Here is a 22,127-nt window from a genome sequence, read left to right on the forward strand (position 1 = left end):
ACCATGGAGGCCACGACAACCGCCGAGCCCGTCGACATGGTCTTGAAGTTGAACGATCCCATAGGCTTTGGACTTCGATGGCTGCTTGAAGGACGCAGACTGGGAAATTGGATCCTCAGAGAGAATAAAAGAAAATAGAGAAAGGAGAAGAAGAAGAAGATAGAGGAAGCAGCGGCGCCAGCAAAAGGAAAGAAAGAAGAAGCAAAGCCCTAAGGGCTAGACAGCAAACGTCGTCGTTTTGGGGGAGAAAGGGGGTTGGGCTTAAGGCACACGGGCTGGGCCCGAAAACTGAAAGAATTTGGCCAAAAAAAAAAACTACTAGAACAAAACCCATCCGAAATTAAAAATTCAATATGGTAAAAAGTCACAATAAAAATCAAGAAAAATCAAATAAAAACATTAAAATTAAATATTAATAAAATAAAATAATCAAAAATCTCTAACAATAAAATAATTTAAACTAAAGTGTAATTCAAATGTAAAAGTAATTATTAATATTAAGAAAGTATATTATTTAAATTTTACAATTTAAAAATTACAAAATAATATTATGAAAATCATGTTTGATCTAATTAGACAAACGTGCTTTGCACGTTGCTTTAATCTAGTACATATAATAAGTGTCTATCACATTGCTACATGAATGAACAGTAAATTCTAATTCCGTTTTTGTTTCCATGTACATAGAAGATTTACACTACTCTGTTTACATTCCATACAAAATACAACGACGCCGAGGGAAACAAAGGTGCGACATTGAGGGTGGTGCATGCGACGGCAAAAACGTTAGGTCCTTAGATCGACGAGGGTTATACGTGGAGGCTGGGCAACGGGAGAGACCAGACCTTAGACGGGAGGTTGTCCATGGCGTCAGATTCCTTGCATTGGTTGTTCACTTCAGATCCGAGTGGTGCTAGGTGCTTTTCAGTTTTGGATGGCTAAGAAAACCGATGTGGGCAAGCTCAATGGAGATCCATAGTGAGAAAGTAAAACTTTTGGTCCGTTTTTAAATGAGAAAATAGAGTTGAGGCCGTGCGTTGAGATGGCTGTGGGATGGAGACTCACGATGGTTCCATCATGGCTTCACGGCTGGGTGGAGGTTGTCGTGCATGGCGTGAAGTCCTTGATGCGGGGAAGAACCGAGTTTGAACTCCCAGCAACCATCGTTGACTTGCAAATGGGAGGAATCGAAAATAAAATGGAGAGGAAGGAGGAACGTAGCAGACGAAAACCCAATGAAAAACAGAGAAAAGAAACAAAATAAAATGAAGAAAGAGAAGAAGAGAAGCAGTAGTGCATGGATTGATGAAGGGGATGAAAACAACGGAAATGAGGTGGAGGAACAACGGCGCGCAGGAGAAAGAAGGAGAATAAAAGAAGAGATGAAGAAGCCCTAAGGGCTGGACCAAACGACGCCGTTTGGGAGGAATTTAGTGGGTTGGGTTGAAGGCTCATGGGTTGGGCTGGGCCCAAAAGAAAAATAAAATACATTCAAACAGGCTCAGTCCGAAAATAGAAGAGTTCAACAAAAGAAAAATACACAATAAAAAAATAAATAAGAGCTAAATAAAAACACTACAACTCAATATTAATAAAATAAAATAATTAATGTCCAACATTAAACTAATTTAAAGTAAAGATCAATTTAAATGTAAAACAATAATTAATACTAAGAAAAAACATCAAAATAAATTTTACAACTTAAAATTCATAAAATAAATTTTTTCATTCCTACAGTTTCTATACTATACATGAAACATTTCAACTTTAAATTATAATAAAATACTAATTATTTTTTTATTTAGCTTTTTTTGTAAATTAATTATTTACACATTTATTTATTCTTTAATCCTATTAAATATTTAACATATAGGAGCATCTGCCGTTTATAGAGACGGTTACAGTACAAGTTTCAGAAAAATAGTAGATGATTCAACTTACTGTAGATCCAAAAATATTCAATCAGCAACAACACAAAAATTTCAATGTTCTCTCTATTGACCCTGTGCAATATGGTCGAGAACTACAATGATCATGAAAAAAAAAAATTCTGTTTGTATTTCTATTTTTTTGTTCAAATTTGCTCTGAACAAATTTTTGTATAAGACAATCAAAAAACACAACTAAGCAAACCTACAGAGCACGTTTGGCCTCCACTAGTATATCTATATATATATATATATATGTTTTATGATTTAGAAAAATATTCATTTTAAAAAAATCTTTTAAAAATATAAATAGATGCATCTTAATGCATTATTCCAGACTATTAAATCTTTTTTATTGTAAAATTGATTTGATATTTCAGTCTAAAAAAAATGAGTTGTACAATGTTAAAAGCACCTAAAATCCATTTTTATTCATAATTGTTGGAAAACTTAAAGTACCACATACATTTTATTCATAATTTTATAAATATAAAAAATACTCCCAAAAAAGTTATAAATCTCATGTAATTTTAAGATTTTCTAAAATTTCAGTATACCTAAATATGTCTCTCTCCAATTTTTTTTTCATATTATCTCCAAATTTTATATAATTTCTATATATTGTCTATTTTCAAAGACGTGATCTCATCAAAATTAAATTTAGGATAAATAATAAACTTACTAATATAGACTCTAAAGTTTTTTATTATACAATATGAGACTTCTTAATATGGAATCCAAAGTGAAAATATAAGAAAAATCATTTAAAGTTAATGATCTATATGAAAAATAGTTAAAAAATTTTATCCTCTAAACTTCATTGAGTAAAAAAAAATTATTTAAGATGGTCTCAATTATAGCATTATAATGTTGAATAATGATAGACTTATCACTATTTTACCATTTTTTTACCACTCTTTTTAATTTTTTAATTTTTTTTTTAAATTTTCTTTTACTTAATGATTAAGTAAGTGACTATCACTAAAATTATATATTTTTAAAAATTTTTCTTAATGGCTAAAGATGGTAAAAAAATACTTAAAAGAAAATGATAAAAAAATAAATACACTACAAGTGGTAAAATAGTGGTAAAAGAGTGGTAAGTGTATCATTATCCTTATATGTTGAATGTGACATAAAAATATTTAAATTTTACATGAAACTTGATAGACTAGCTTACATATTAGAATAAAAGTCTATCTCCTAACAGATCACTTGATAGGTTCTATGATGAAAATAAATTATAAATATTTCACTAAAAAAATAATAATGGATGAATATTATTCAACGGAACATTATAGTTAGAAATCTAAAACATATATTAAGTTCTATTTTTAGAATTTCAATTTTACGTGTATGTAGCAAATTATCAAGATTTAATTTTATATATTTTTATATTTTTATGATTTTTTAATCTCTTTTTATTTTATATAAATGTATCACATCATAGAAAAATTACTAGTTCTACCATTGACTGGATGCCAATGTTTTTAATACTATACAGTACCGACAGTCCGGTACATTCCGTACCGGTCACTGGTCCGGTACAAGTACTGTACCTGTTTCGTACCGGCTTATATTTCAACATGTACTGGCCTATGTACCGGCCAGTATTTCGACTTTTACCTTTTTTTTTTTTCAAACTGTAATATCATTTTTTGACTTCTAATTTAGATCAGACTTTTTATAATTTATATATATATATTCATATATACTTTATTCATATATAGACTATTATTTTGAAATATAATTTTGAAATATAATTTATTTATATATCGATTATCTCGAAACAGTACACGAAATGATACTGGTATCGAAATATTTCATTCTAGTACTTTAACCGATACGATATTCAAAACATTACTGGATGCACCTAAAAAAAACTTAACTTTTACATGACGGGCTATAAATCTAACTTAGTGAGGCTAATGGTGGAGATTATTTTTAACATTTAGCTCAAAAAAAAAAAAAATGGGGGGAAAATGATGAAGGCTCATTTTGGCGTAGTTGGCACACTGGGTTTATTTGTATACTAAGACAAAAAAAAGAAAATCTAAATTCATTTATCTCATATTATATTATCATTATAATTTTTTTAAATTTTTACATAAAATATAATAAATAATTTAATATTTTTTAATTATAAAATAAAAATAATATTTTAATCAATTCTCATACCATCTTAATTCACTATCCTAACCTCTCGTAAAATTATCTAAACTTACCCAAACTAGACTTTCCAACACATTACCGGATGTGAATTAACGTTATAACGAATCAAGGACTAATATAATTTGATAATGTCAACCTTTGAGATTCTTTCTTGATGGTTCTTGTCTTTGTACAGCATACACACACTTGCCTGTCAAAGAGGTTACCACCTGGCGTTACCCTTGTTGGGACCCAGCAAAAAGTGTCATTTGCCTCAATGGCCAGGGTGGGCCAACTTCTCTTTGACTTTTTCTGTTGGGGCCAAACTCAAATCTGAAACCATTTCTTTTTCATGTTACCGATATCAAAATTATTGGCCCATTTATCCATTTCAGGCCTCCCCTCCCTTGTTCCTAAAACGTACAAAGAGCCCACAATTTTTCACTTGTATTTGTTTAATAAATAAAAATAAAAATAAAAATAAAAAATTCATAACCTTTTTTGACAAAATCATTAATTTTTAGCAAGTTAGAAGTTCCATAACTCTGATTTTGATATATTCTTCTTATGAAACTAGAGTGAGGATAGTGATAAAAATTAAAGATACAACTCATTTTTACAACTATTTTATAATTCTTTTTTTAAAAATAGGGGCAATTTATTAAAACAAAGTTATAAGAATATCATTTTTCTTTTCATATATCATTCATTCAAATCAGAATTATAAAATAGTTGTAACTTGTATGGGTTCCATTACCATGTGAGTCTATAACCTCTTATCTATAATATATATATATATATATATATATATATATATATGAAATACCACTGAATTAACACCTTTGATGATGATAACCCAATTATGATTTCCACCATATCATGTTCGTTCTGGAAAAATGAAAAACAAAACTACGTCGTATTCTGTAGTTTATTAAATATTACGACCGCCCAACCAATCACGATGGAAGGAAAAAAAAAAAAAGAATACTCTGGTTGAGTGGTAAGCAGCCAAGCCACGAGTCTCTTTTTTATTTTTTGTTTATTTTTTGGTATCAAAATAAGAAAAATTATAGTGAGTCTGCAAATTTTGCTCAATTATTTTAAAAAAATAAATAAATACGAAATTTATATTAAAAAAAATTAACTTTTTAATAATAAATTTTATATTTTTTAAAATAATTATATAATATTTACATATTTACGGTTATATATAATATTAGTTCAAGTTACACATTATTGGGGCACAGGCATTAGCAAGCTGTGAGAATATTCATATGCAAGTTGTTCCCATAAAAGAGTTGCTGTTGAAAGAGTATTTTATCCAGAAACCAACATAACTCACCAGGTAAGCATAGCACTACTTATTAAGTTATTATTTATTACCTACTTGTTCTTCTTGCTAGATTATATCATCTTTTAAAAAAAAAATTATTTTAATAAGTCTTGTATTTTTTTATAAATTTATATGGGACTTACGCTCTTAAACTTATCATGCATCCATTGAGGATGCATTCCGATAAAAACTACTAATTCTTTTTTTTTTTATTTAATTTTTAAGGATGTATTTTAAAATGAGTTTGTAAATTATTTTTCTTAAATTTTAAAGTGATTTAAAAAATATAAAATAAAAAAACACATTAAAAATAAATTTTAAATATATAAGTTTGATATAATAGATTGAATTTAAGAGTAAATTTGGGCAATAAGGACTTCGAAGTTACCTAATTACGGGAGTAGTCTAGAAAGGTAGACAGCAAAGAGCCTCGTGGGAGTATTAAATGTTGGGAGTTGTTGGATTGCGAGGAGACTTTCACTGTGCAGATATATGTACATTTTCACAGTACTATAATGCCTACTCTCAACTTTAAAACAACTGGCTTCTTCGTCACCTTTACTGTCATGTCCCACGGTCGGTCGGTAACCATTTTTCCCCCTTCCCTTTCCTTTTCTTTCCAACCTCACAATCCCTTTGAAACCAAGTGGCCAAAATCTGATCATTCCACTTTCTTTTATCTCTTCCCCTTACCTTCATCGCAGAATATCCACCGGATAGAGAGAACACAAATCGAAGAAAAACGAAGGAAAAAATAAAAATAAAGAGAGCGAAAGGGAAACGAAAACATCACCATCGCCATCATCAACATCAAACATCATTCTCTCTTACAGTACTCCACTCAGTCACTCACTCAGTAACCCCCGCTTCTCTCTCTCTCTGTGCTAGCTGTTTCTGGGTGGATGCTAGCTGGGAATTGAATCAAACTCACAGAGAAGAACCCTAGAAAAATTAATGGCTGTTCTAATCCACATTACCCATATCGCCCCTTTAACTCTGCTCTTTGTGCTGCTCCTCATATACCACGCACCTCTACCCATCCTCGCCATGAACATTACCACCCTGCTCTCTTCCTTCCCGGAGCTATCCTCCTTCGCATCTCTCATCTCCTCTACCAATATCTCGTCCGATCTCGCCCACCGTGCCTCTGTAACTCTTCTCGCCGTCCCCAACCCTTATGTATCGTCGTCTGACGTCCTCACGCGCCGTCTCTCTTCCACCTCCCTCGCCGACGTTCTTCGCTACAACGTCCTTCTCCAGTACTTCTCCTGGTCTGACCTCCAGAAGATTCCTCCTTCCGGCATCCTCATCACCACCCTCTTCCAGACCACTGGCCGAGCCACCAGCAACTACGGCTCCGTCAACATTACCCGCAACCCTACCAGCGGCGTTGTTTCGATCCACTCACTGGAGCCTTACTCCCCTTCAAACGCCACCGTTCTCTCCCTCGTCAAAACCCTTCCCTATAATGTCACCATCTTGGCCGTCAATTCCCTCCTCGTCCCCTCCAACTTTGATCTCATGGCTTCCGAGACCCGCCCGACCCTGGGGCTGAACATCACCAAGGCCTTGATCGACGGGCACAACTTCAACGTCGCGGCATCGATGCTGTTGGCCTCTGGCGTGGTGGAAGAGTTCGAGGCCGACGAGGGCGGGGCTGGAATAACGCTCTTCGTCCCTGTCGACACAGCTTTCGCCGATCTTCCGGCCACCGTGAGGCTTCAGTCTCTCCCAGCAGATAAGAAAGCGGTGGTCTTGAAGTTCCACGTGCTCCACTCCTACTATCCACTGGGTTCTCTGGAGTCAATTGTGAACCCGGTCCAACCCACATTGGCAACAGAGGCCACGGGGGCCGGGAGCTTCACCCTCAACATTTCTAGGATTAATGGGTCTGTCGCGATCGATACTGGAATCGTTCAGGCTTCGGTGACTCAGACCGTATTCGATCAGAACCCTGTGGCAATCTTCGGTGTCTCGGAAGTGCTATTGCCGAGGGAGATCTTTAGTAATGGTCCTATAGGTAATGTCAAGCCTGGAAACACCGTAATGTCCGGTGCTCAACCGCCCAATAACGGTCTCTCGCCAAAGAACTCTCCGGGACTGAATAATCCGCCCTCACATCTGTCGTCTCCACCAGGTTTCCGTGAAGATATCACATCAGGAGCAGCCACCGGTAATGGTGCTGACCTACGGAGCTTGGTAGTCGCTCTGTGCTGTATAGCATTGTACGTAGTTGTATGAGATTAATTATTTTGCCTCATAATTATTGATTTTTTTTACACGGTGAATTGAATTGGCAAATTGGGATGCATAAGCAGCCCCCCTTTTTTCTTTTTAATTTTTCCTTATTGAATGTCAATTGTGTTAATGTTTGAATAACATATATAAAAAAAAAAAAGCAGCAATTTTGTTTCAACTTTCCGGGATATGAAGCTTTGTTGTTCATTCTGTTGATGTATTTCTTTTTGCAGTCTGGACGTTTGACTGCTAATTTGCATTTATCCGCTACTTTTCCGTTCTACTTTCATGCAGTAACCGATAAAAAAGATCGTAACTGGTGAGAAATAAGTGTTCAACCCCTTAAAAGCAGTCAAGAGATGGGGTTTCAACGCGTTTGACCCCAGATGCAGGAAATTCTGCAGCTTTCTCGGAAGAGTGAAGAAAGTTATGATAAAGCATCCTTTGCCATAGTGGTTTGATTCAATTCGATTTGAGTGTGGTTTATAAGATTAGGGCTCCTTTTTCTCTGTGGGAAAGAGAGAGAAACGAAGACAATGGGTTTCGAGTTTTATGAGAGATTGAAGTTATCGAAGGCCAAACACAGCCTGCAGTTCCGAGGCTGTCGCGTTGCATTAATCCATGCCTCAGTTGCTGTCACGAACCAAACCACTTGGCTTGAACTGTACGAGTCTCGTCAATATCACAAGAAGTGGTAGGCACTTTTGTCAATATGAATAGGGCAATCCATGGATTCCCTTTGGACGGTAATGGGCAATGCAATTTGCTTTGCTAAATTTTTTTTTTTAATTAATTAATTGATGGTGGGGTAAAGTAATTAGTGAAGGGAAAACGGGTGACAGATGGCATGCACCTCCTGTGGGCCCACAAATGGACGGTCTTGATCCAGGACAAGTTCGAAAGCCGCAGTTCTTTCCGCGCACCGATGCTTATTGGACTGTCACACCCACAAGACAGTGTACGATCAGATCTACTGTTTTGAGTACTCGGATCAGATGCATGCCACCCCGTTGGGTTGTCTTTCCATTTGTTTAGATTTCACCAGAGCAAGCGTGGGTCCCGGACCCAGCAGCTTTGAAAATTGAAACCCTCTTTGGTACCAAAAGTTGGAGAGAGTTGATCGGTAAAGCCAGATTAGGCGGATGATAAGATCTTCCTTTCATCTTTTTCAAATAGAAGTAGTGAAGGATCTTTCTTTTGTTTTTCCTCCTTATGAGTTACTAACTTACTAAGGATAGAAGTTACAATAGTGGGGGTTGAAAATTGAAAAGAGTGGCGCTTGGAGCCGGTCGGATGTCAAACGTTGATTTACATCAGTAATTAAACACGTGCCACGTGCAGATTTCAGCTACATTGAGAATAGGTGAACATGCAGGTGATCAAAATTTCACGGCTAAAGATTTCTGAAAATTTCAAAGCAGATCAAAAGTTTGTATTGAGCAACGTTAAAGTTATAAGGGAAGCATGCGTGGATCCTGCCCAGACCAAAATAGAACATGTCTAGTCTAAAATCAAGTCAAATATTCTCTCATTTATTTCTAGATTGGGAGTTGTTTCTAAGTTTAATTTCTATAGCTGTATAATGTAATAGTAGCATAGAATTAGCCTTAATATGTATATGTTTCCTAAATTACTCTCTTGATCACTCTGTATATATAGAACGGAAATTCTATCAATAAAGTGTGGGAAAATTCTTCATTGAAATTATAGCAATATTCATTTCTCTATATGGTATCAGAAGAGCCGATCTCAAACGAGCTACCGATCCAAACCAACACTATGTCTTCCTCTGATCAAAATCCAACCTTTACCCTCCACACCCAACCTCCTTCTGCAGCCGATAAACCCCTCATTGCCCTCAATATCACTTCCCAAATCAATGAAAAATTAACTCCCTCCATCTTTCCTCAATGGCGTGCTCAATTTGAAGCACTCCTTATTGGGTATGATTTACTCAACTATGTCGAAGGTACTCTTCAGTGTCCCTCTTCTACGGCTACCCCAGCTGATGAATTATGCAAGACCCACTGGGTCCGACAGGATAAACTTATCCTGAGTGCCATTCTAGCCTCCACATCTCCTTCAATCACCCCTCTCATTGCTACGGCAAAGACTTCCCATGAAGCTTGGAAGAAATTAAAAACCCTGTATGCTAGCCGATCAAGAACCCGTGCTATGCAGTTGAAGGAGGAACTCACCTTAATCCAGCGAGGAGATTGCTCGATTACCGAATATCTTCATGCCGTGAAGGCCCTGGCTGATGAAATAGCCATTATTGATCATTCAATTTCTGATGATGACCTAACTCTCTATGTGTTGAATGGTTTAGGTGTAGATTTTTGGGAGATTGCTCCGCCTATTCGAGCCCGAGAATCATCTCTGGCCTTTGAGGAGCTGCATGATCTGTTGGTTGGACATGAAGCATATTTACGGCGTCTGGACGCAGCAATGCAGAACCTGGTGGCTTCTGCAAATTTTACAAAGACCAAGCATTCTGTGCAAGGAGGGAGTCAATCGTGGTCTTCCAAGCCGCATAACTCTCACCATGGGCCACAAGGCTCTAATCCCAGCCGATCCTCACATGGAGCCCAACGTGATGGACGCTGTTTCACCAACAACTCTGGCCGGCCCAGCAATTCAAATAGGCGTTATCAGCCCAAATGTCAGATTTGTGACCAATTGGGCCACATTGCAAAGTCATGCCCTCAATTTCATTCACCGAATGTCTCCATCAATTGTGCTACAACCTCTACTGCTAAAGATAAAAATTGGTTACTTGATTCTGTTGCCTCTCACAATATCACGGGCGATCTTTCTAATTTATCTATTCATTCTGAATATGATGGAACTGATGAAGTAATCCTTGGTGATGGTTCAGGTTTGGCAGTCTCACACATTGGTTCTTTGGCTTTGCACTCTCCTCAACGCACTTTTACATTACCTGACACTCTTTGTGTTCCAAATCTTTACAAAAATTTAATTTCTGTTCATCATCTCACCAAACAAAACCATGTCTTCGTTGAATTTCACCCTTTTCATTTTCTTGTGAAGGACAAGATCACGGGGGCGATTCTACTAAGAGGAGCATGTAACAACGGCATTTACCACTTTCCGGCATCAATAACGGCATCAAAAAAGGTTGCTAATGTGCATGAACGGACTTCGATTGATGGATGGCACAAGCGTCTTGGTCATCCCTCTACTAAAATTGTCCATCGTCTTGTCAACAATTTTTCACTTCCTATTTCATCAAACAAAAATTTGTCTCCCTTATGTCCTTCATGTTCTATTAATAAAGCACATCAACAACCTTTTCGTGCTACTAGTCTCCAAAGTCGTGCGCCCCTTGAACTTATTTACACGGATGTGTGGGGTCCCGCTAGTTATACTGAAATTGATGGATCAAGATATTATCTTATTTTTGTTGATCACTATACCAAATACATTTGGTTTTATCCAATGGTCGCTAAATCTAGTGTTTCTACTATTTTCCCGCATTTCAAAAAATTTGTTGAAACCCGTTTTCAAAAATCAATCAAAACATTATACTCCGATAATGGTGGTGAGTTCATCGGTTTAAAATCTTTTCTTTTACTTCATGGCATAACTCACTACACCACAACTCCACACACTCCACAACAAAATGGTGTGTCTGAACGTCGTCATCGTCATTTAGTTGAAATGGGTCTCACACTTCTTCATGATGCAAATCTTGATTTCTCGTATTGGCCCTATGCTTTTCAAACCGCTACATACCTCATAAATAGACAACCCACACCCCTTTTCAAGGAAAAGTCACATTTTGAAATTCTTTTTGATCAAAAACCCAATTATTTGAAATTAAAAAATTTTGGATGTATTTGTTACCCTCTCACCCGGCCCTATAATTCCAATAAAATGCAACCCAAGTCCAAAGCCTGCATCTTTCTCGGCTATTCTCAGACCCAAAATGCGTACAGGTGTTTTGATCCTAAAACCCGAAAGTTCATCATCTCCCGTCATGTGCTTTTCGATGAAACCCAAACCCACTCCAACCTGTCCCAAACCGAGCCTTCCGTAACAGCCCAGACCTCCTGTGAACCTCACAATCTCCTTCCTTTCTTTTTCTTCGATGCTCATCCACCCGTTGCGCCTCCATCACCGATGTCCGGCACGTCAACATCTTTGCTGCCTCCGGATGGTTCTCCTGCTGTTGTTGCATCTTCCTCAAGTAATTTCGACACTCCTGTCTCTTTACTTCATGACCGATTGCCTGTTTTAGATCAAAACCCAATTTCTCCTTTAAATCTCAATCGGACTGGTTCTTTGTTAAATGCACACTCACAATCTCATGCTCCGGATCAAAATCTGGGACCCCCTCCTTTTTTTCCAAATTCCTCTATTACAGCCCCTACCGAAACCCTTAACTCTCCTCAAAGAACTCACAATATGACCACACGTTCAATGAACCAAATATTCAAACCCAAACAGATTTATACTGTCTCAAAACACCCACTACCTCAGACCATTGAACCAACAAGTGTGAGTCAAGCCATTTCTCAACCTCACTGGCGTGAGGCCATGTCCCAAGAGCTTACTGCTCTAATGAAACACGGGACTTGGGATCTTGTCTTACCACCTTCAAATTGTCAAGCCATGGGTTGTAAGTGGGTCTTTAGAGTAAAGAGGAAAGCTGATGGGTCAGTGGACAGATTCAAAGCCCGTCTAGTTGCTAAGGGTTATAATCAATGCCCTGGTGTTGATTACAAAGAAACTTTTAGTCCTGTTGTGAAACCTGCAACTATTAGAGCTGTTCTATCTATTGGAGTCATGAATGGTTGGGATTTGAGGCAAATGGATGTTAACAATGCATTTCTAAATGGTGAATTAACTGAAACTGTGTTTATGGCACAACCCCCTGGATTCAAAGATTTGTCAAAACCCACTCATGTTTGTCAGTTAAACAAAGCCATCTATGGGCTTAAATAAGCCACGCGGGCTTGGTACACAGCACTCAAAAATGCAATTATTCAACTGGGTTTTCACAACTCTAAAGCCGATTCCTCTCTCTTTATTTACAATAAAGGTTCCACTCTCAGCTATTTCCTAGTTTATGTTGATGATCTTGTTATCACCGGCAATAACTCCTCATTTGTAGCCTCCATTATTAAGAAGCTGGGTGACATGTTCTCTCTCAAGGATATGGGTTCTCTTCATTTCTTCTTAGGCATTGAAGTAATTCCTACACGGGCTGGCTTATTTCTTCCACAACATAAGTATGTTCGTGAACTTTTAGCCCATGCAAGTATGAGTGGTGCAAAGGATGTCTCTACACCTCTTTCTACTACTCAGCCTCTTCAATTAATTGATGGAACTGCTGCAGTGGACAGTTCTGAGTTCCGTAGGATTATTGACAGTCTTCAATACCTCTCATTGACATGTCCGGATATCTCCTTTGCTGTCAACAAACTCTCTCAATTCATGCACAAGCCGACTACAAATCACTGGACAGCAACAAAAAGGCTCATTCGATACTTAAAACAGACCATCTTTTATGGCATTCAGATCACCAAAGCTGGAACTCCACATTTACGCACATATTCCGATGCTGATTGGGCTGGCAATGTGGATGATCGTACCTCCACCTCTGCCTACATTAGTTTTTTGGGTTCTAATCCCATCTCTTGGAGCTCCAAGAAGCAAAGAGCAGTTGCAAGATCCTCAACAGAGGCTGAATACCGGGCACTAGCAAATGCAGCCTCCGAGACAATGTGGCTGTCCACTCTCTTCAACGAACTAGCCTTTCCAGTCAAAGAATCTCCTCAGCTGCTATGTGATAACCTTGGTGCCACACATCTCAGTTTTAATCCGGTCAATCACTCACGCATGAAACACATTCAAATAGATCTTCATTTTGTGCGTGACTTAGTGCAAAAGGGAAGCCTTCAAGTGAGACATGTTCATACTCAAGATCAACTAGCTGATCTGTTAACAAAGTCATTGTCAAAACAGCGCACGGAACTACTACGGAACAAGATTGGTCTTGCTGATGGTAGCCCCATCTTGCGGGGGCGTATAAGGGAAGCATGCGTGGATCCTGCCCATACCAAAATAGAACCTGTCTAGCCTAAAATCAAGTCAAATATTCTCTCATTTATTTCTAGATTGGGAGCTGTTTCTAAGTTTAATTTCTATAGCTGTATAATGTAATAGTAGCATAGAATTAGCCTTAATATGTATATGTTTCCTAAATTACTCTCTTGATCACTCTGTATATATAGAACGGAAATTCCATCAATAAAGTGTGGGAAAATTCTTCATTGAAATTATAGCAATATTCGTTTCTCTATAAAAGTTATGTGCCTCTCCTCCTTGCCCCACCATCGGCCTCCTCCCGTCTCTCTATGCTCTATGTAAAAAAAAACAGTCGACCTCCATCGATTGAAGAATACTTGAGGTTGCTTATTAAAATTTGTTTGGTTACTGAGAAATTGTGAGAAATCATGAGACTTTGTATGTGGATTTTTTCTTAATTCAGTCAAGCTCTTTAAATTGCACACGATTTCTTGTACACGAGAGCAAAAAGTATAATTGTATAATTCTGCATTGTATTGCAGAAAGGGATAGGACGGGCTGTTTGGGGTCGAGGATGCTGTTGGTGCTGCCGGTCCTCTTCTAGCACTTCTCGGGTTCTTCATCTTCCCTTTCATATGGAGTATTCTTGAAGCATTACTAACTGCGGAGATGGGTACCATATTCCCTGGAAAGGGTGGTTATGTGGTTTGGTTTTCAGCTACATTGGGTCCTTACTGGGGTTTCAGCAAGGTTGGATGAAATGGCTAAGTGGGGTTATTGATAATGCTCTGTACCCAGTTCTATTCCTTGACTATTTGAAGTCCACAATTCCAGCTTTTGAAGGTGGTTTACCGAGAGTCTAGCTGTGATAGCTTTGATCGTTGTTCTCATTTACATGGACTATAGGGGTTTAACCATTGTGGGATGGGTTGCTGTTCTGTTAAGGATCTTCTCACTTCTTCCTTTTGCCAAAACTATTCGGACTTTCAAGCTGGAAGGGACAATGATCGCTGAGAAGGGATTCAAGAGGAGAGGGAAAGGAAATTGGAGGGATTAGGGACGAGACGGGAGAGGGAAATTGAGTTATTCCGTGAGGTAGGTAACATTTGAAGAGAAATAAATTTCTTACGTGTTGTGATCTAATTGGCCGGTGTGAAATTGGGTATTACACCCGACCGATTGTGAGTTTTTCTCAATTGAAAATCCCATTTAACATCATAAAAGCAAATATTACCATGTACTAAATAAAAATAACTCCCAAGATGAATCCTAAGGGTAATTATCTATAAGTTTTTGACTCGTGAATTTTTGTAATGCCTTCTTAGAAAGTTTAAATCATGTGGTCTATATTCTAAAATGATTAGTTAATAATATAATTAAAATCCTATTGAAACGTTACAAAAAGTAAAAATATTTCATTTTTAAATAATGTGAGATATCACACACGACCTATTATTATCATTTATAAAAAAAATAAGGCATCGCAATCTTTCCTTATTATATTCTCGACATCCTTTTTGGGTCAATCCGTCGTAGGTGACATGGCTCAAGTTCTATTTTTTTTTATTGAAATAAGCTCCGATACAATTTATAATGCCCTAATAGAAAGTTTAAATCACATTGTCTATACTCTAAAAAAACTAATTAATTATACAAAACATTATAAAGAGTAAAAATTTTCCATTCTCAAATAATGTGAGATCTCATATACAAAGGCGAAACTAGGATTTGGTGTATGAGAGAGCGATTAGCAAAGTGTGTCGTTTGTAGGGGTTATGAACATCAACCAACATTTAAGGTAGCAAAGTGTGTCGCCGACATTTAACATTAAACACAATGTAGCTATCTAGGGACAACTAAATTATTGAAGTTGACAATCTAAACTTCTCACTTGAGATCTATCAGACTTAAGTGAACGATCGAAATTATGATAGAAACAACTATGTAAGACTTGTTGAAACAAATGATAAAAATTAGTTATGTTGTTTTATCTTTGCCTTCACTCCTAAGTACTAAGTAAGATTTTTGAAAATGTTTTAGGGTGGCAGATTATCTTTGTATTAGGACATCTTTAAAAAAAATCATGTATGAAAATAATCTTTTTTAAATTTTTGGAGGGGGCAAGCATCAAGTAGGTCCGCCCCTACTCATATATCATATACCCTTACTGTTGGGGTTGTTATAGTTGAAGTTGTCAAAATTCATTCAGTTAATAAATCCTATTATTCAAGACAAGTAAGTAGAGTCTGACCATTTCCTTAGTCATTTACTACGTTATTAAGATCAGTAAAACGTGGGTTGTTTGTTTTCAATTTTATCTCTTTGTAAGGCTTATATAAGCCAATAGCTTGTTTTGAATTCAATAAGACTTCAGATATTTTTTTCTGAGTTGTTTTGTGCTTAGAGTTTACAACACTTATCACTTATAAGAATGAGGTATTACAAAAGGCTGCCACTATGAAGTGGGTTTTCTTGACTGCATAATAGTTCAGCAACATTAAGATGTGCATTGGAATTGTTAGTAGTTGAGGCAGTCGTTGAGAAATTCGTCCCTTGTCTCTTGGTTTTGATAATAGAGCATATAGGGGTATCTCTTGATAAAGAGAAGTACGAAACTCCTGGTAAAAAGGGACAACAATTTCTATAGCAGAAGAACGCAGCAGTGTGTGCTATCCATGAGCATAGGCGACGACGCGTGTGACTAACATGGTGATCAATATGTGAGGGTGAGACTCGGCCTAATTGCGTGTGTGACTGTCACATAACAGGATCAATACGCTAAGTTGCTACCATTTAGAAGTCATTCACGTCAAAAATAGCTGTAAACCAAAGTATTTTTACAGAGCATGTGGCTGCCCACAGGATGGACGGTGGAGACGGCCAATGGTGGAAGGGGGGCAAAGGTGCGCGTGCAGATGACTGAAACATCTAGGGGTGTGCATACACACCAGGACTTTTTTGTTTTTTTTCATTCGGGTCTAAATCCCAAAAATCTAGGTGGTTATCCGTATTGGATCTGGTTATTCATAACCATGTATTTTTTAAAAAACATAATTTTTGTTTCAAAACGACTTCATTTTGTATGTAAAAATTTATAATTAAAAAAATAAAGTTAAAAAAAGTAAAGTTCAAATTAGATACCGGTTACAACTTGGACATCCGGTTCTAAAATCGGTTACTTGGCCAGGTTGGCAGGTTGTAACCAGTCCACTAGTTTTTAAAAATCTGGATACGGATCCGAATGCACACTCCTATAAACATGTAATGAATTGGTGGACTAAGAGCTATAGATTTAGCATTTGATAACTTGAAAAATAAGAAAAAAAAGCAACATTAAAATCTTTTATGTTTATTTTTTTTAAAACCATAAGTTAAAGAGTAATGATAGATACAACTTTAAGATAAATAAACTTTACGTACTTCTTTTGAAATAAAATAAAATCTACCATTAAAAAAATAATTTTTTTCTGTAAATTTTAAATTTATCTATTTTTTATTTGTATATCTTAAAGTTAAAAATATTATTTCTCTAAATTAAAGAATAACACTCGATACGTAACCAGTTTAAGATGCTATCATAACTATTTCTTAAGGCAAAGTGCAAAGACTTGGGATGTGCACCTCAATGTTAATGAGCCCATTTGCATATTATATATATAGCCCACGAAAACATAGCCATGGCTATAGACATGCATATTATATACTTCTCACACACAACATATATGTTTCTTTGTGGGCCTTTGGTGCTAAAGCCCTTGCATGGCTATTGGCTCACATCTCAACCATCACTATCAGGAAAATTCTGCTCCCAACATTGCTTTCGATTTAGTTTAACATAAGATACAACTCTTTTTCCCATTATCCTATTAATTGCTGGACTTTCGACTTTTTTTCCTTGATCACTTTCGTCTATAATTTCATTTGACTTTGTGTTTCTTTTGTTTGTTTTCTTGGTCAGATCACGCAAGAGACAAAGAGGGAAAACAGCCTAGATGCATCTGAATTTGTCCTCCTGCTTTTAGCTTCTCTCAGGTCCATCAAACTACTCTTTGCCCTTTTCTCGTTACTTCCATTCACTTTGTTAGGTAAAACTTACAAATCTTGATCATCAAATCTGTTTTTTAATTTTTTTTTTTTTTTAGTTTGATTTTAATTTTGATAGAGAAGTGCTACAGTTACTATACTTTTCACAAAATTAAACCCAAAAACTGACATAACTTTATATGATACGTTAGATTTATTTTATAATAAAAGTAATTTTACAATCTAACATATCATATCAAACTACTTCAGTTTGTGGGTTTACTTTTATAAAATCTCTTTGTAACTAAAACATTTTTCATTTTGAAAAGTTAAGTTCTTCTTGAAATTAAGAGGCAATTCAATATAATTAATAAAAGTGGTGACTATAGTCCCGAGACTTGAAAGATTAAGAGGTTGTTTAGATAGTGAAATGAGATGAGATGACAGAGTTTTATATGAAAGTAGAAAGTTGAATAAAATATTATTAAAATAATATTTTTTAATCTTATTATTGTTTAGAGATTTGAAAAAATTGAATTAGGATTTAAAAAAACTGAATTGTTTATCACATTTTGTGTAGAAATTTGTAAAAGTTAAAATGATGAAATGATATGAGATGAATATTTTCAATCCAAATGCCCTAGACAGTGTTTGGATAGTCAAATCACTCCACTATTATTCAATATTTCATTATTACTTTTTCACTATTATTTACAGATCATCCTGTTTGGTTACAAAAAATATCTCATCTTATTTCATCATTACAACGTTTACAAATTTTCACACAAAATCTAATAAATAATTTAATTTTTTCAAATCTCAAAATAAATTAACATTAAAAAAATTATATTATAACAATATTTTATTTAACTTTTTAAAAACTATCTCATCTTATCTATTTTGTGTAACCAAAGTGACCCACTTTACTATCCAAATGTAGCATACGAAGATCCTGATCCCAGAATGTTCAGATGTGCAATATATACAAAATTGGACAATCTAAACGTAGAAGTGACTCAAGGAAAAAATTGCAGCTGAGTGGATGAGACATGAACCAACTCATGGTGCAATCCAGCAACCATTCTGCTGTGGTTATTGAATTTGGTCGTGGGAAAATGTTGGTCAACAAATGTAGGTTACGGCGTTACGCGTTGGAGTCCCGTACGTATCAAGTAATGCTACTCTTTTATTTGTTTTATCATTTTGAGTCATATTGACTTATATGATACATTTTAAACAATTTTATATGTCACACTGTTAGATGGAAAATCACTTCAGATGTGTCACGTTAACCATTAAAAAAATTCTATTTATCATTCTCATAAATCACCATCACACTTTCTACATTTTTTTTTATCAAATACGTAATATATGAATAATGAATAGAAGGATTTAATTACTTTAAAAAGAATAAAAGAAAGTAATATGTATGGATGATGAATGACAAAACTCTTACTATTATGACCGGAAATGATAAAATTAGGAATGAAAAACAATATTTCTCAACGACGCATTTGTTATTTCAGGTTTTAAAACTTGACGTCTCGGTTTGAAATGTGATCGTCAATCTCATAAATTCAGTTGAGTTTGAAATGGGCGATTATGTAACCAAACCATGATTAAAAATGAAAAACATTGAAAGTGAGAATTGGCTCTAAAGTTGGGGAATTTGAGCAAACAAAAGGTATTATTACCCGTTGAAAAAAGAGAGACAGAGACTCATTCAAACTTTGAACTATATATACCACAAAGATGGCGTACGTTCTCATGACTTCCCTTAAACTCTGGATAATACACAGTGGAGATCACATATTTTGCAATGAGAAAAGAAAAGAAAAGAAAATTATCAGTTGACCATTTGCATGTATGAAATCATGCACAAGCCAAATGACAACATGAAAAGCATGTTGACTACGTAGATGTTGGTTCAGAAATTTGACAAGTCCAAATTTTGACACAAATCCATGCATTTTTCAGCATGGTGATGAAAGCATTGGGTATGAGATCGAGATCTAGTCAAGATGCGAGTTTTACCATGTTATATGTAACAAAAATCATTTTAGGAATAGTCACTTTTAGGTATTCTTTACATACTTAACTAATGTGTTTTTGTATTCCAAAATGTAATAAATATCTCGATAATAATTTTCTTATTTTGCAAAGAGAGGATCTTCACCGGTCTAGCCTTACAATTGCATCAACAATATTACACAGCACAAAATGGCAATATCCATCAAAATCAACGAGTTGTTTGTGAATTCACAGCAAGCATTGTTGTCAAAGTTTGGCAATATGGGCGGAAGGTCCAAGATCATGTGCATATAAATGGCAAAAAATGGTACATAAAGTCAGTGGTTTCCGACAACTTTTGGTTTCTGTGTGCCTGGGAAGTGGTAATTTGTGGTGGTTTTGGTGATGGCATTGCCAATGACAGTCACCCTGGTGGCTGATAAATTCCTTTTTTTGAGTCAAACTATCTGGATTGTGTTTGCTCAGTGGCCGGCATTCTCTTGATCTCCAGTTTAAAACTCCATAAATTTGACGAGAAAGCCTTACACTAAATATTTTTATCTAATTAAAATATGATTTATTAGCATTTCTTTTAAAATATCTCTCATTAATTTGGCTTAATTTCTTTTTTTGTTACTTGCAGATTAAGATTTATTGCTTTGAAAAGATGAAAGCACCCACTCTTACAGCTTATGATATTATTATTATTATATCAAAGTCAATATTTTTTAGGGGATCCCAAGCAATATTAATCTTTTTATTCTCTTGATGATCATGTTGATGGGTCAATGCATTGGATCATTATTTTAATTTCATCTAGAAGCGATTAAAAAGTCATTCAACTTATGCTTAATTCAAAAGATGAATTTGGGTGTGCAAATCCTTTTGCTCAGGATCATACGTGCCATACAAGTTTCTTGGGTTTCATTACATTATCTCCCACCATGAAAGAAAATAAACAAAGAAAGAAAGAAAAAAAATTATTTACTTGTTAATAATCCCGTATACAAAAGTTTTATCATGTGTAATTATTTTTGTGTATTCTTTACATACTTTATTAATGTAATTGATTGAGTCATATTTTTTAATATAAAATAACTGTTTTGATCAATCACATCAATAAAATTTATAAAAAATACATAAAAATAACTATACGTAACAGAACTCATTCGTATATTGTGAGATCTTATTAATTTATAAGTTAAAATAATTTATGAGATTATTTTTAAGAAATATTTTTACTAACGGTTGACATTTATCAAAGAAAAAAGAGTCGTTTAAGTAATGTCTAATCGATAAATAGTGTGCTACACTATATTATTATGTGAGGTTGAGCATCTGGTAAAAAAGAAATACAGACAATATTATTCTTTGTTCAAGTTGATGAGAGTCAATGCATCCACCCATGATGTTTCATCTATAATTAATGTTAGAAAAGCTACTTAATTAAAATAATAATAAAAAAATTGTTATGAAAGCTATGGCAATGACGTTTGCCAAGAAAAATTATGAATGTGATGGCCACTATATATTCAAAGCAGCACACACGATGGAAGTCTCTTGGCTTGATTCAATTATTTAAATATATCTAATATTTAATTAATCTATATAATAATTTAGTCACTCATGATTTCGCCCAAGATTTTGAAATCTTCTGTTATATGTAATCAAGCGTTCGTTTACTAACAAAAATATTGAATCATATAATTTTCAAATAGTAAATTAAGAATCTTCATTCAAAGAAATGTTTTAATAACAAAGACATATCATAAAAATAGGGAAAACACTACTTTGCTGTCGTGACCGCTCATCAAAATTATTATTTTATTTAATGATTAAGGAAGTAATTTTAAGTGCATTGGTGTGTTTTTTTATTTTTTAAAAATATTTAAATAAATAAAAAAATGTGAAAAAAAGAACCAAAAAATAAAAATCCCAAAGTGTGCTAGCGCTCTAAATATAAATTCGCAAATTGACGTAACTTGATGCAGTATGTTAGATTATAAAATTAATTTTATTGTAAATTTAATATATCATATAAAATCATCTCAATTAACGAATTTAATTTTCTGAAATCTTTTTGTAAAATTTCTTTTTCTACCAACCTACTTTTTATCATTATATCTTTGAGAGGCAATAAAGACATGCAACTAGGGGTGGCAATATGTCACACGACCCGTTAACCCAACACGAACACGACATGATAATAGCGGGTTAGGGTTTAGCCTTAATGGGTTCGGGTCAAAACGGGTTGACCCGTTAAGACACGATTGCTTAACGGGTTGATAATGGGTTAACCCGTTTTGACCCGTTATAACCCGTTATGACACGTTAAGAAAGTTAAAATTACAATTATACCCTTATATTTAAAAATAAAATTGTTAGAATTT

The 22,127-nt window shown here is 35.1% G+C and overlaps 1 protein-coding gene across 2 annotated transcripts; it reads left to right on the top strand.

The window, feature by feature from the left end:
* The first annotated feature begins 5,952 nt into the window (after positions 1–5,952).
* Positions 5,953–9,354, top strand: LOC122294881 (fasciclin-like arabinogalactan protein 4). 2 transcript variants are annotated; one of them, XM_043103865.1, is made up of 2 exons: positions 5,953–7,637; positions 7,884–9,354. In XM_043103865.1, exons 1-2 carry the CDS (start codon positions 6,367–6,369, stop codon positions 7,894–7,896), a joined length of 1,284 nt encoding a protein of 427 aa, XP_042959799.1. In that variant the 5' UTR covers positions 5,953–6,366; the 3' UTR covers positions 7,897–9,354. The 2 variants fall into 2 exon arrangements, with proteins under 2 accessions (XP_042959799.1, XP_042959800.1); XM_043103866.1 differs by having other exon boundaries at positions 7,945–9,354.
* Positions 9,355–22,127: the final 12,773 nt, after the last annotated feature.

The sequence above is a fragment of the Carya illinoinensis genome, chromosome 14 (assembly GCF_018687715.1).
Source record: "Carya illinoinensis cultivar Pawnee chromosome 14, C.illinoinensisPawnee_v1, whole genome shotgun sequence".
In the NCBI taxonomy this organism is placed as follows: Eukaryota; Viridiplantae; Streptophyta; class Magnoliopsida; order Fagales; family Juglandaceae; genus Carya; species Carya illinoinensis.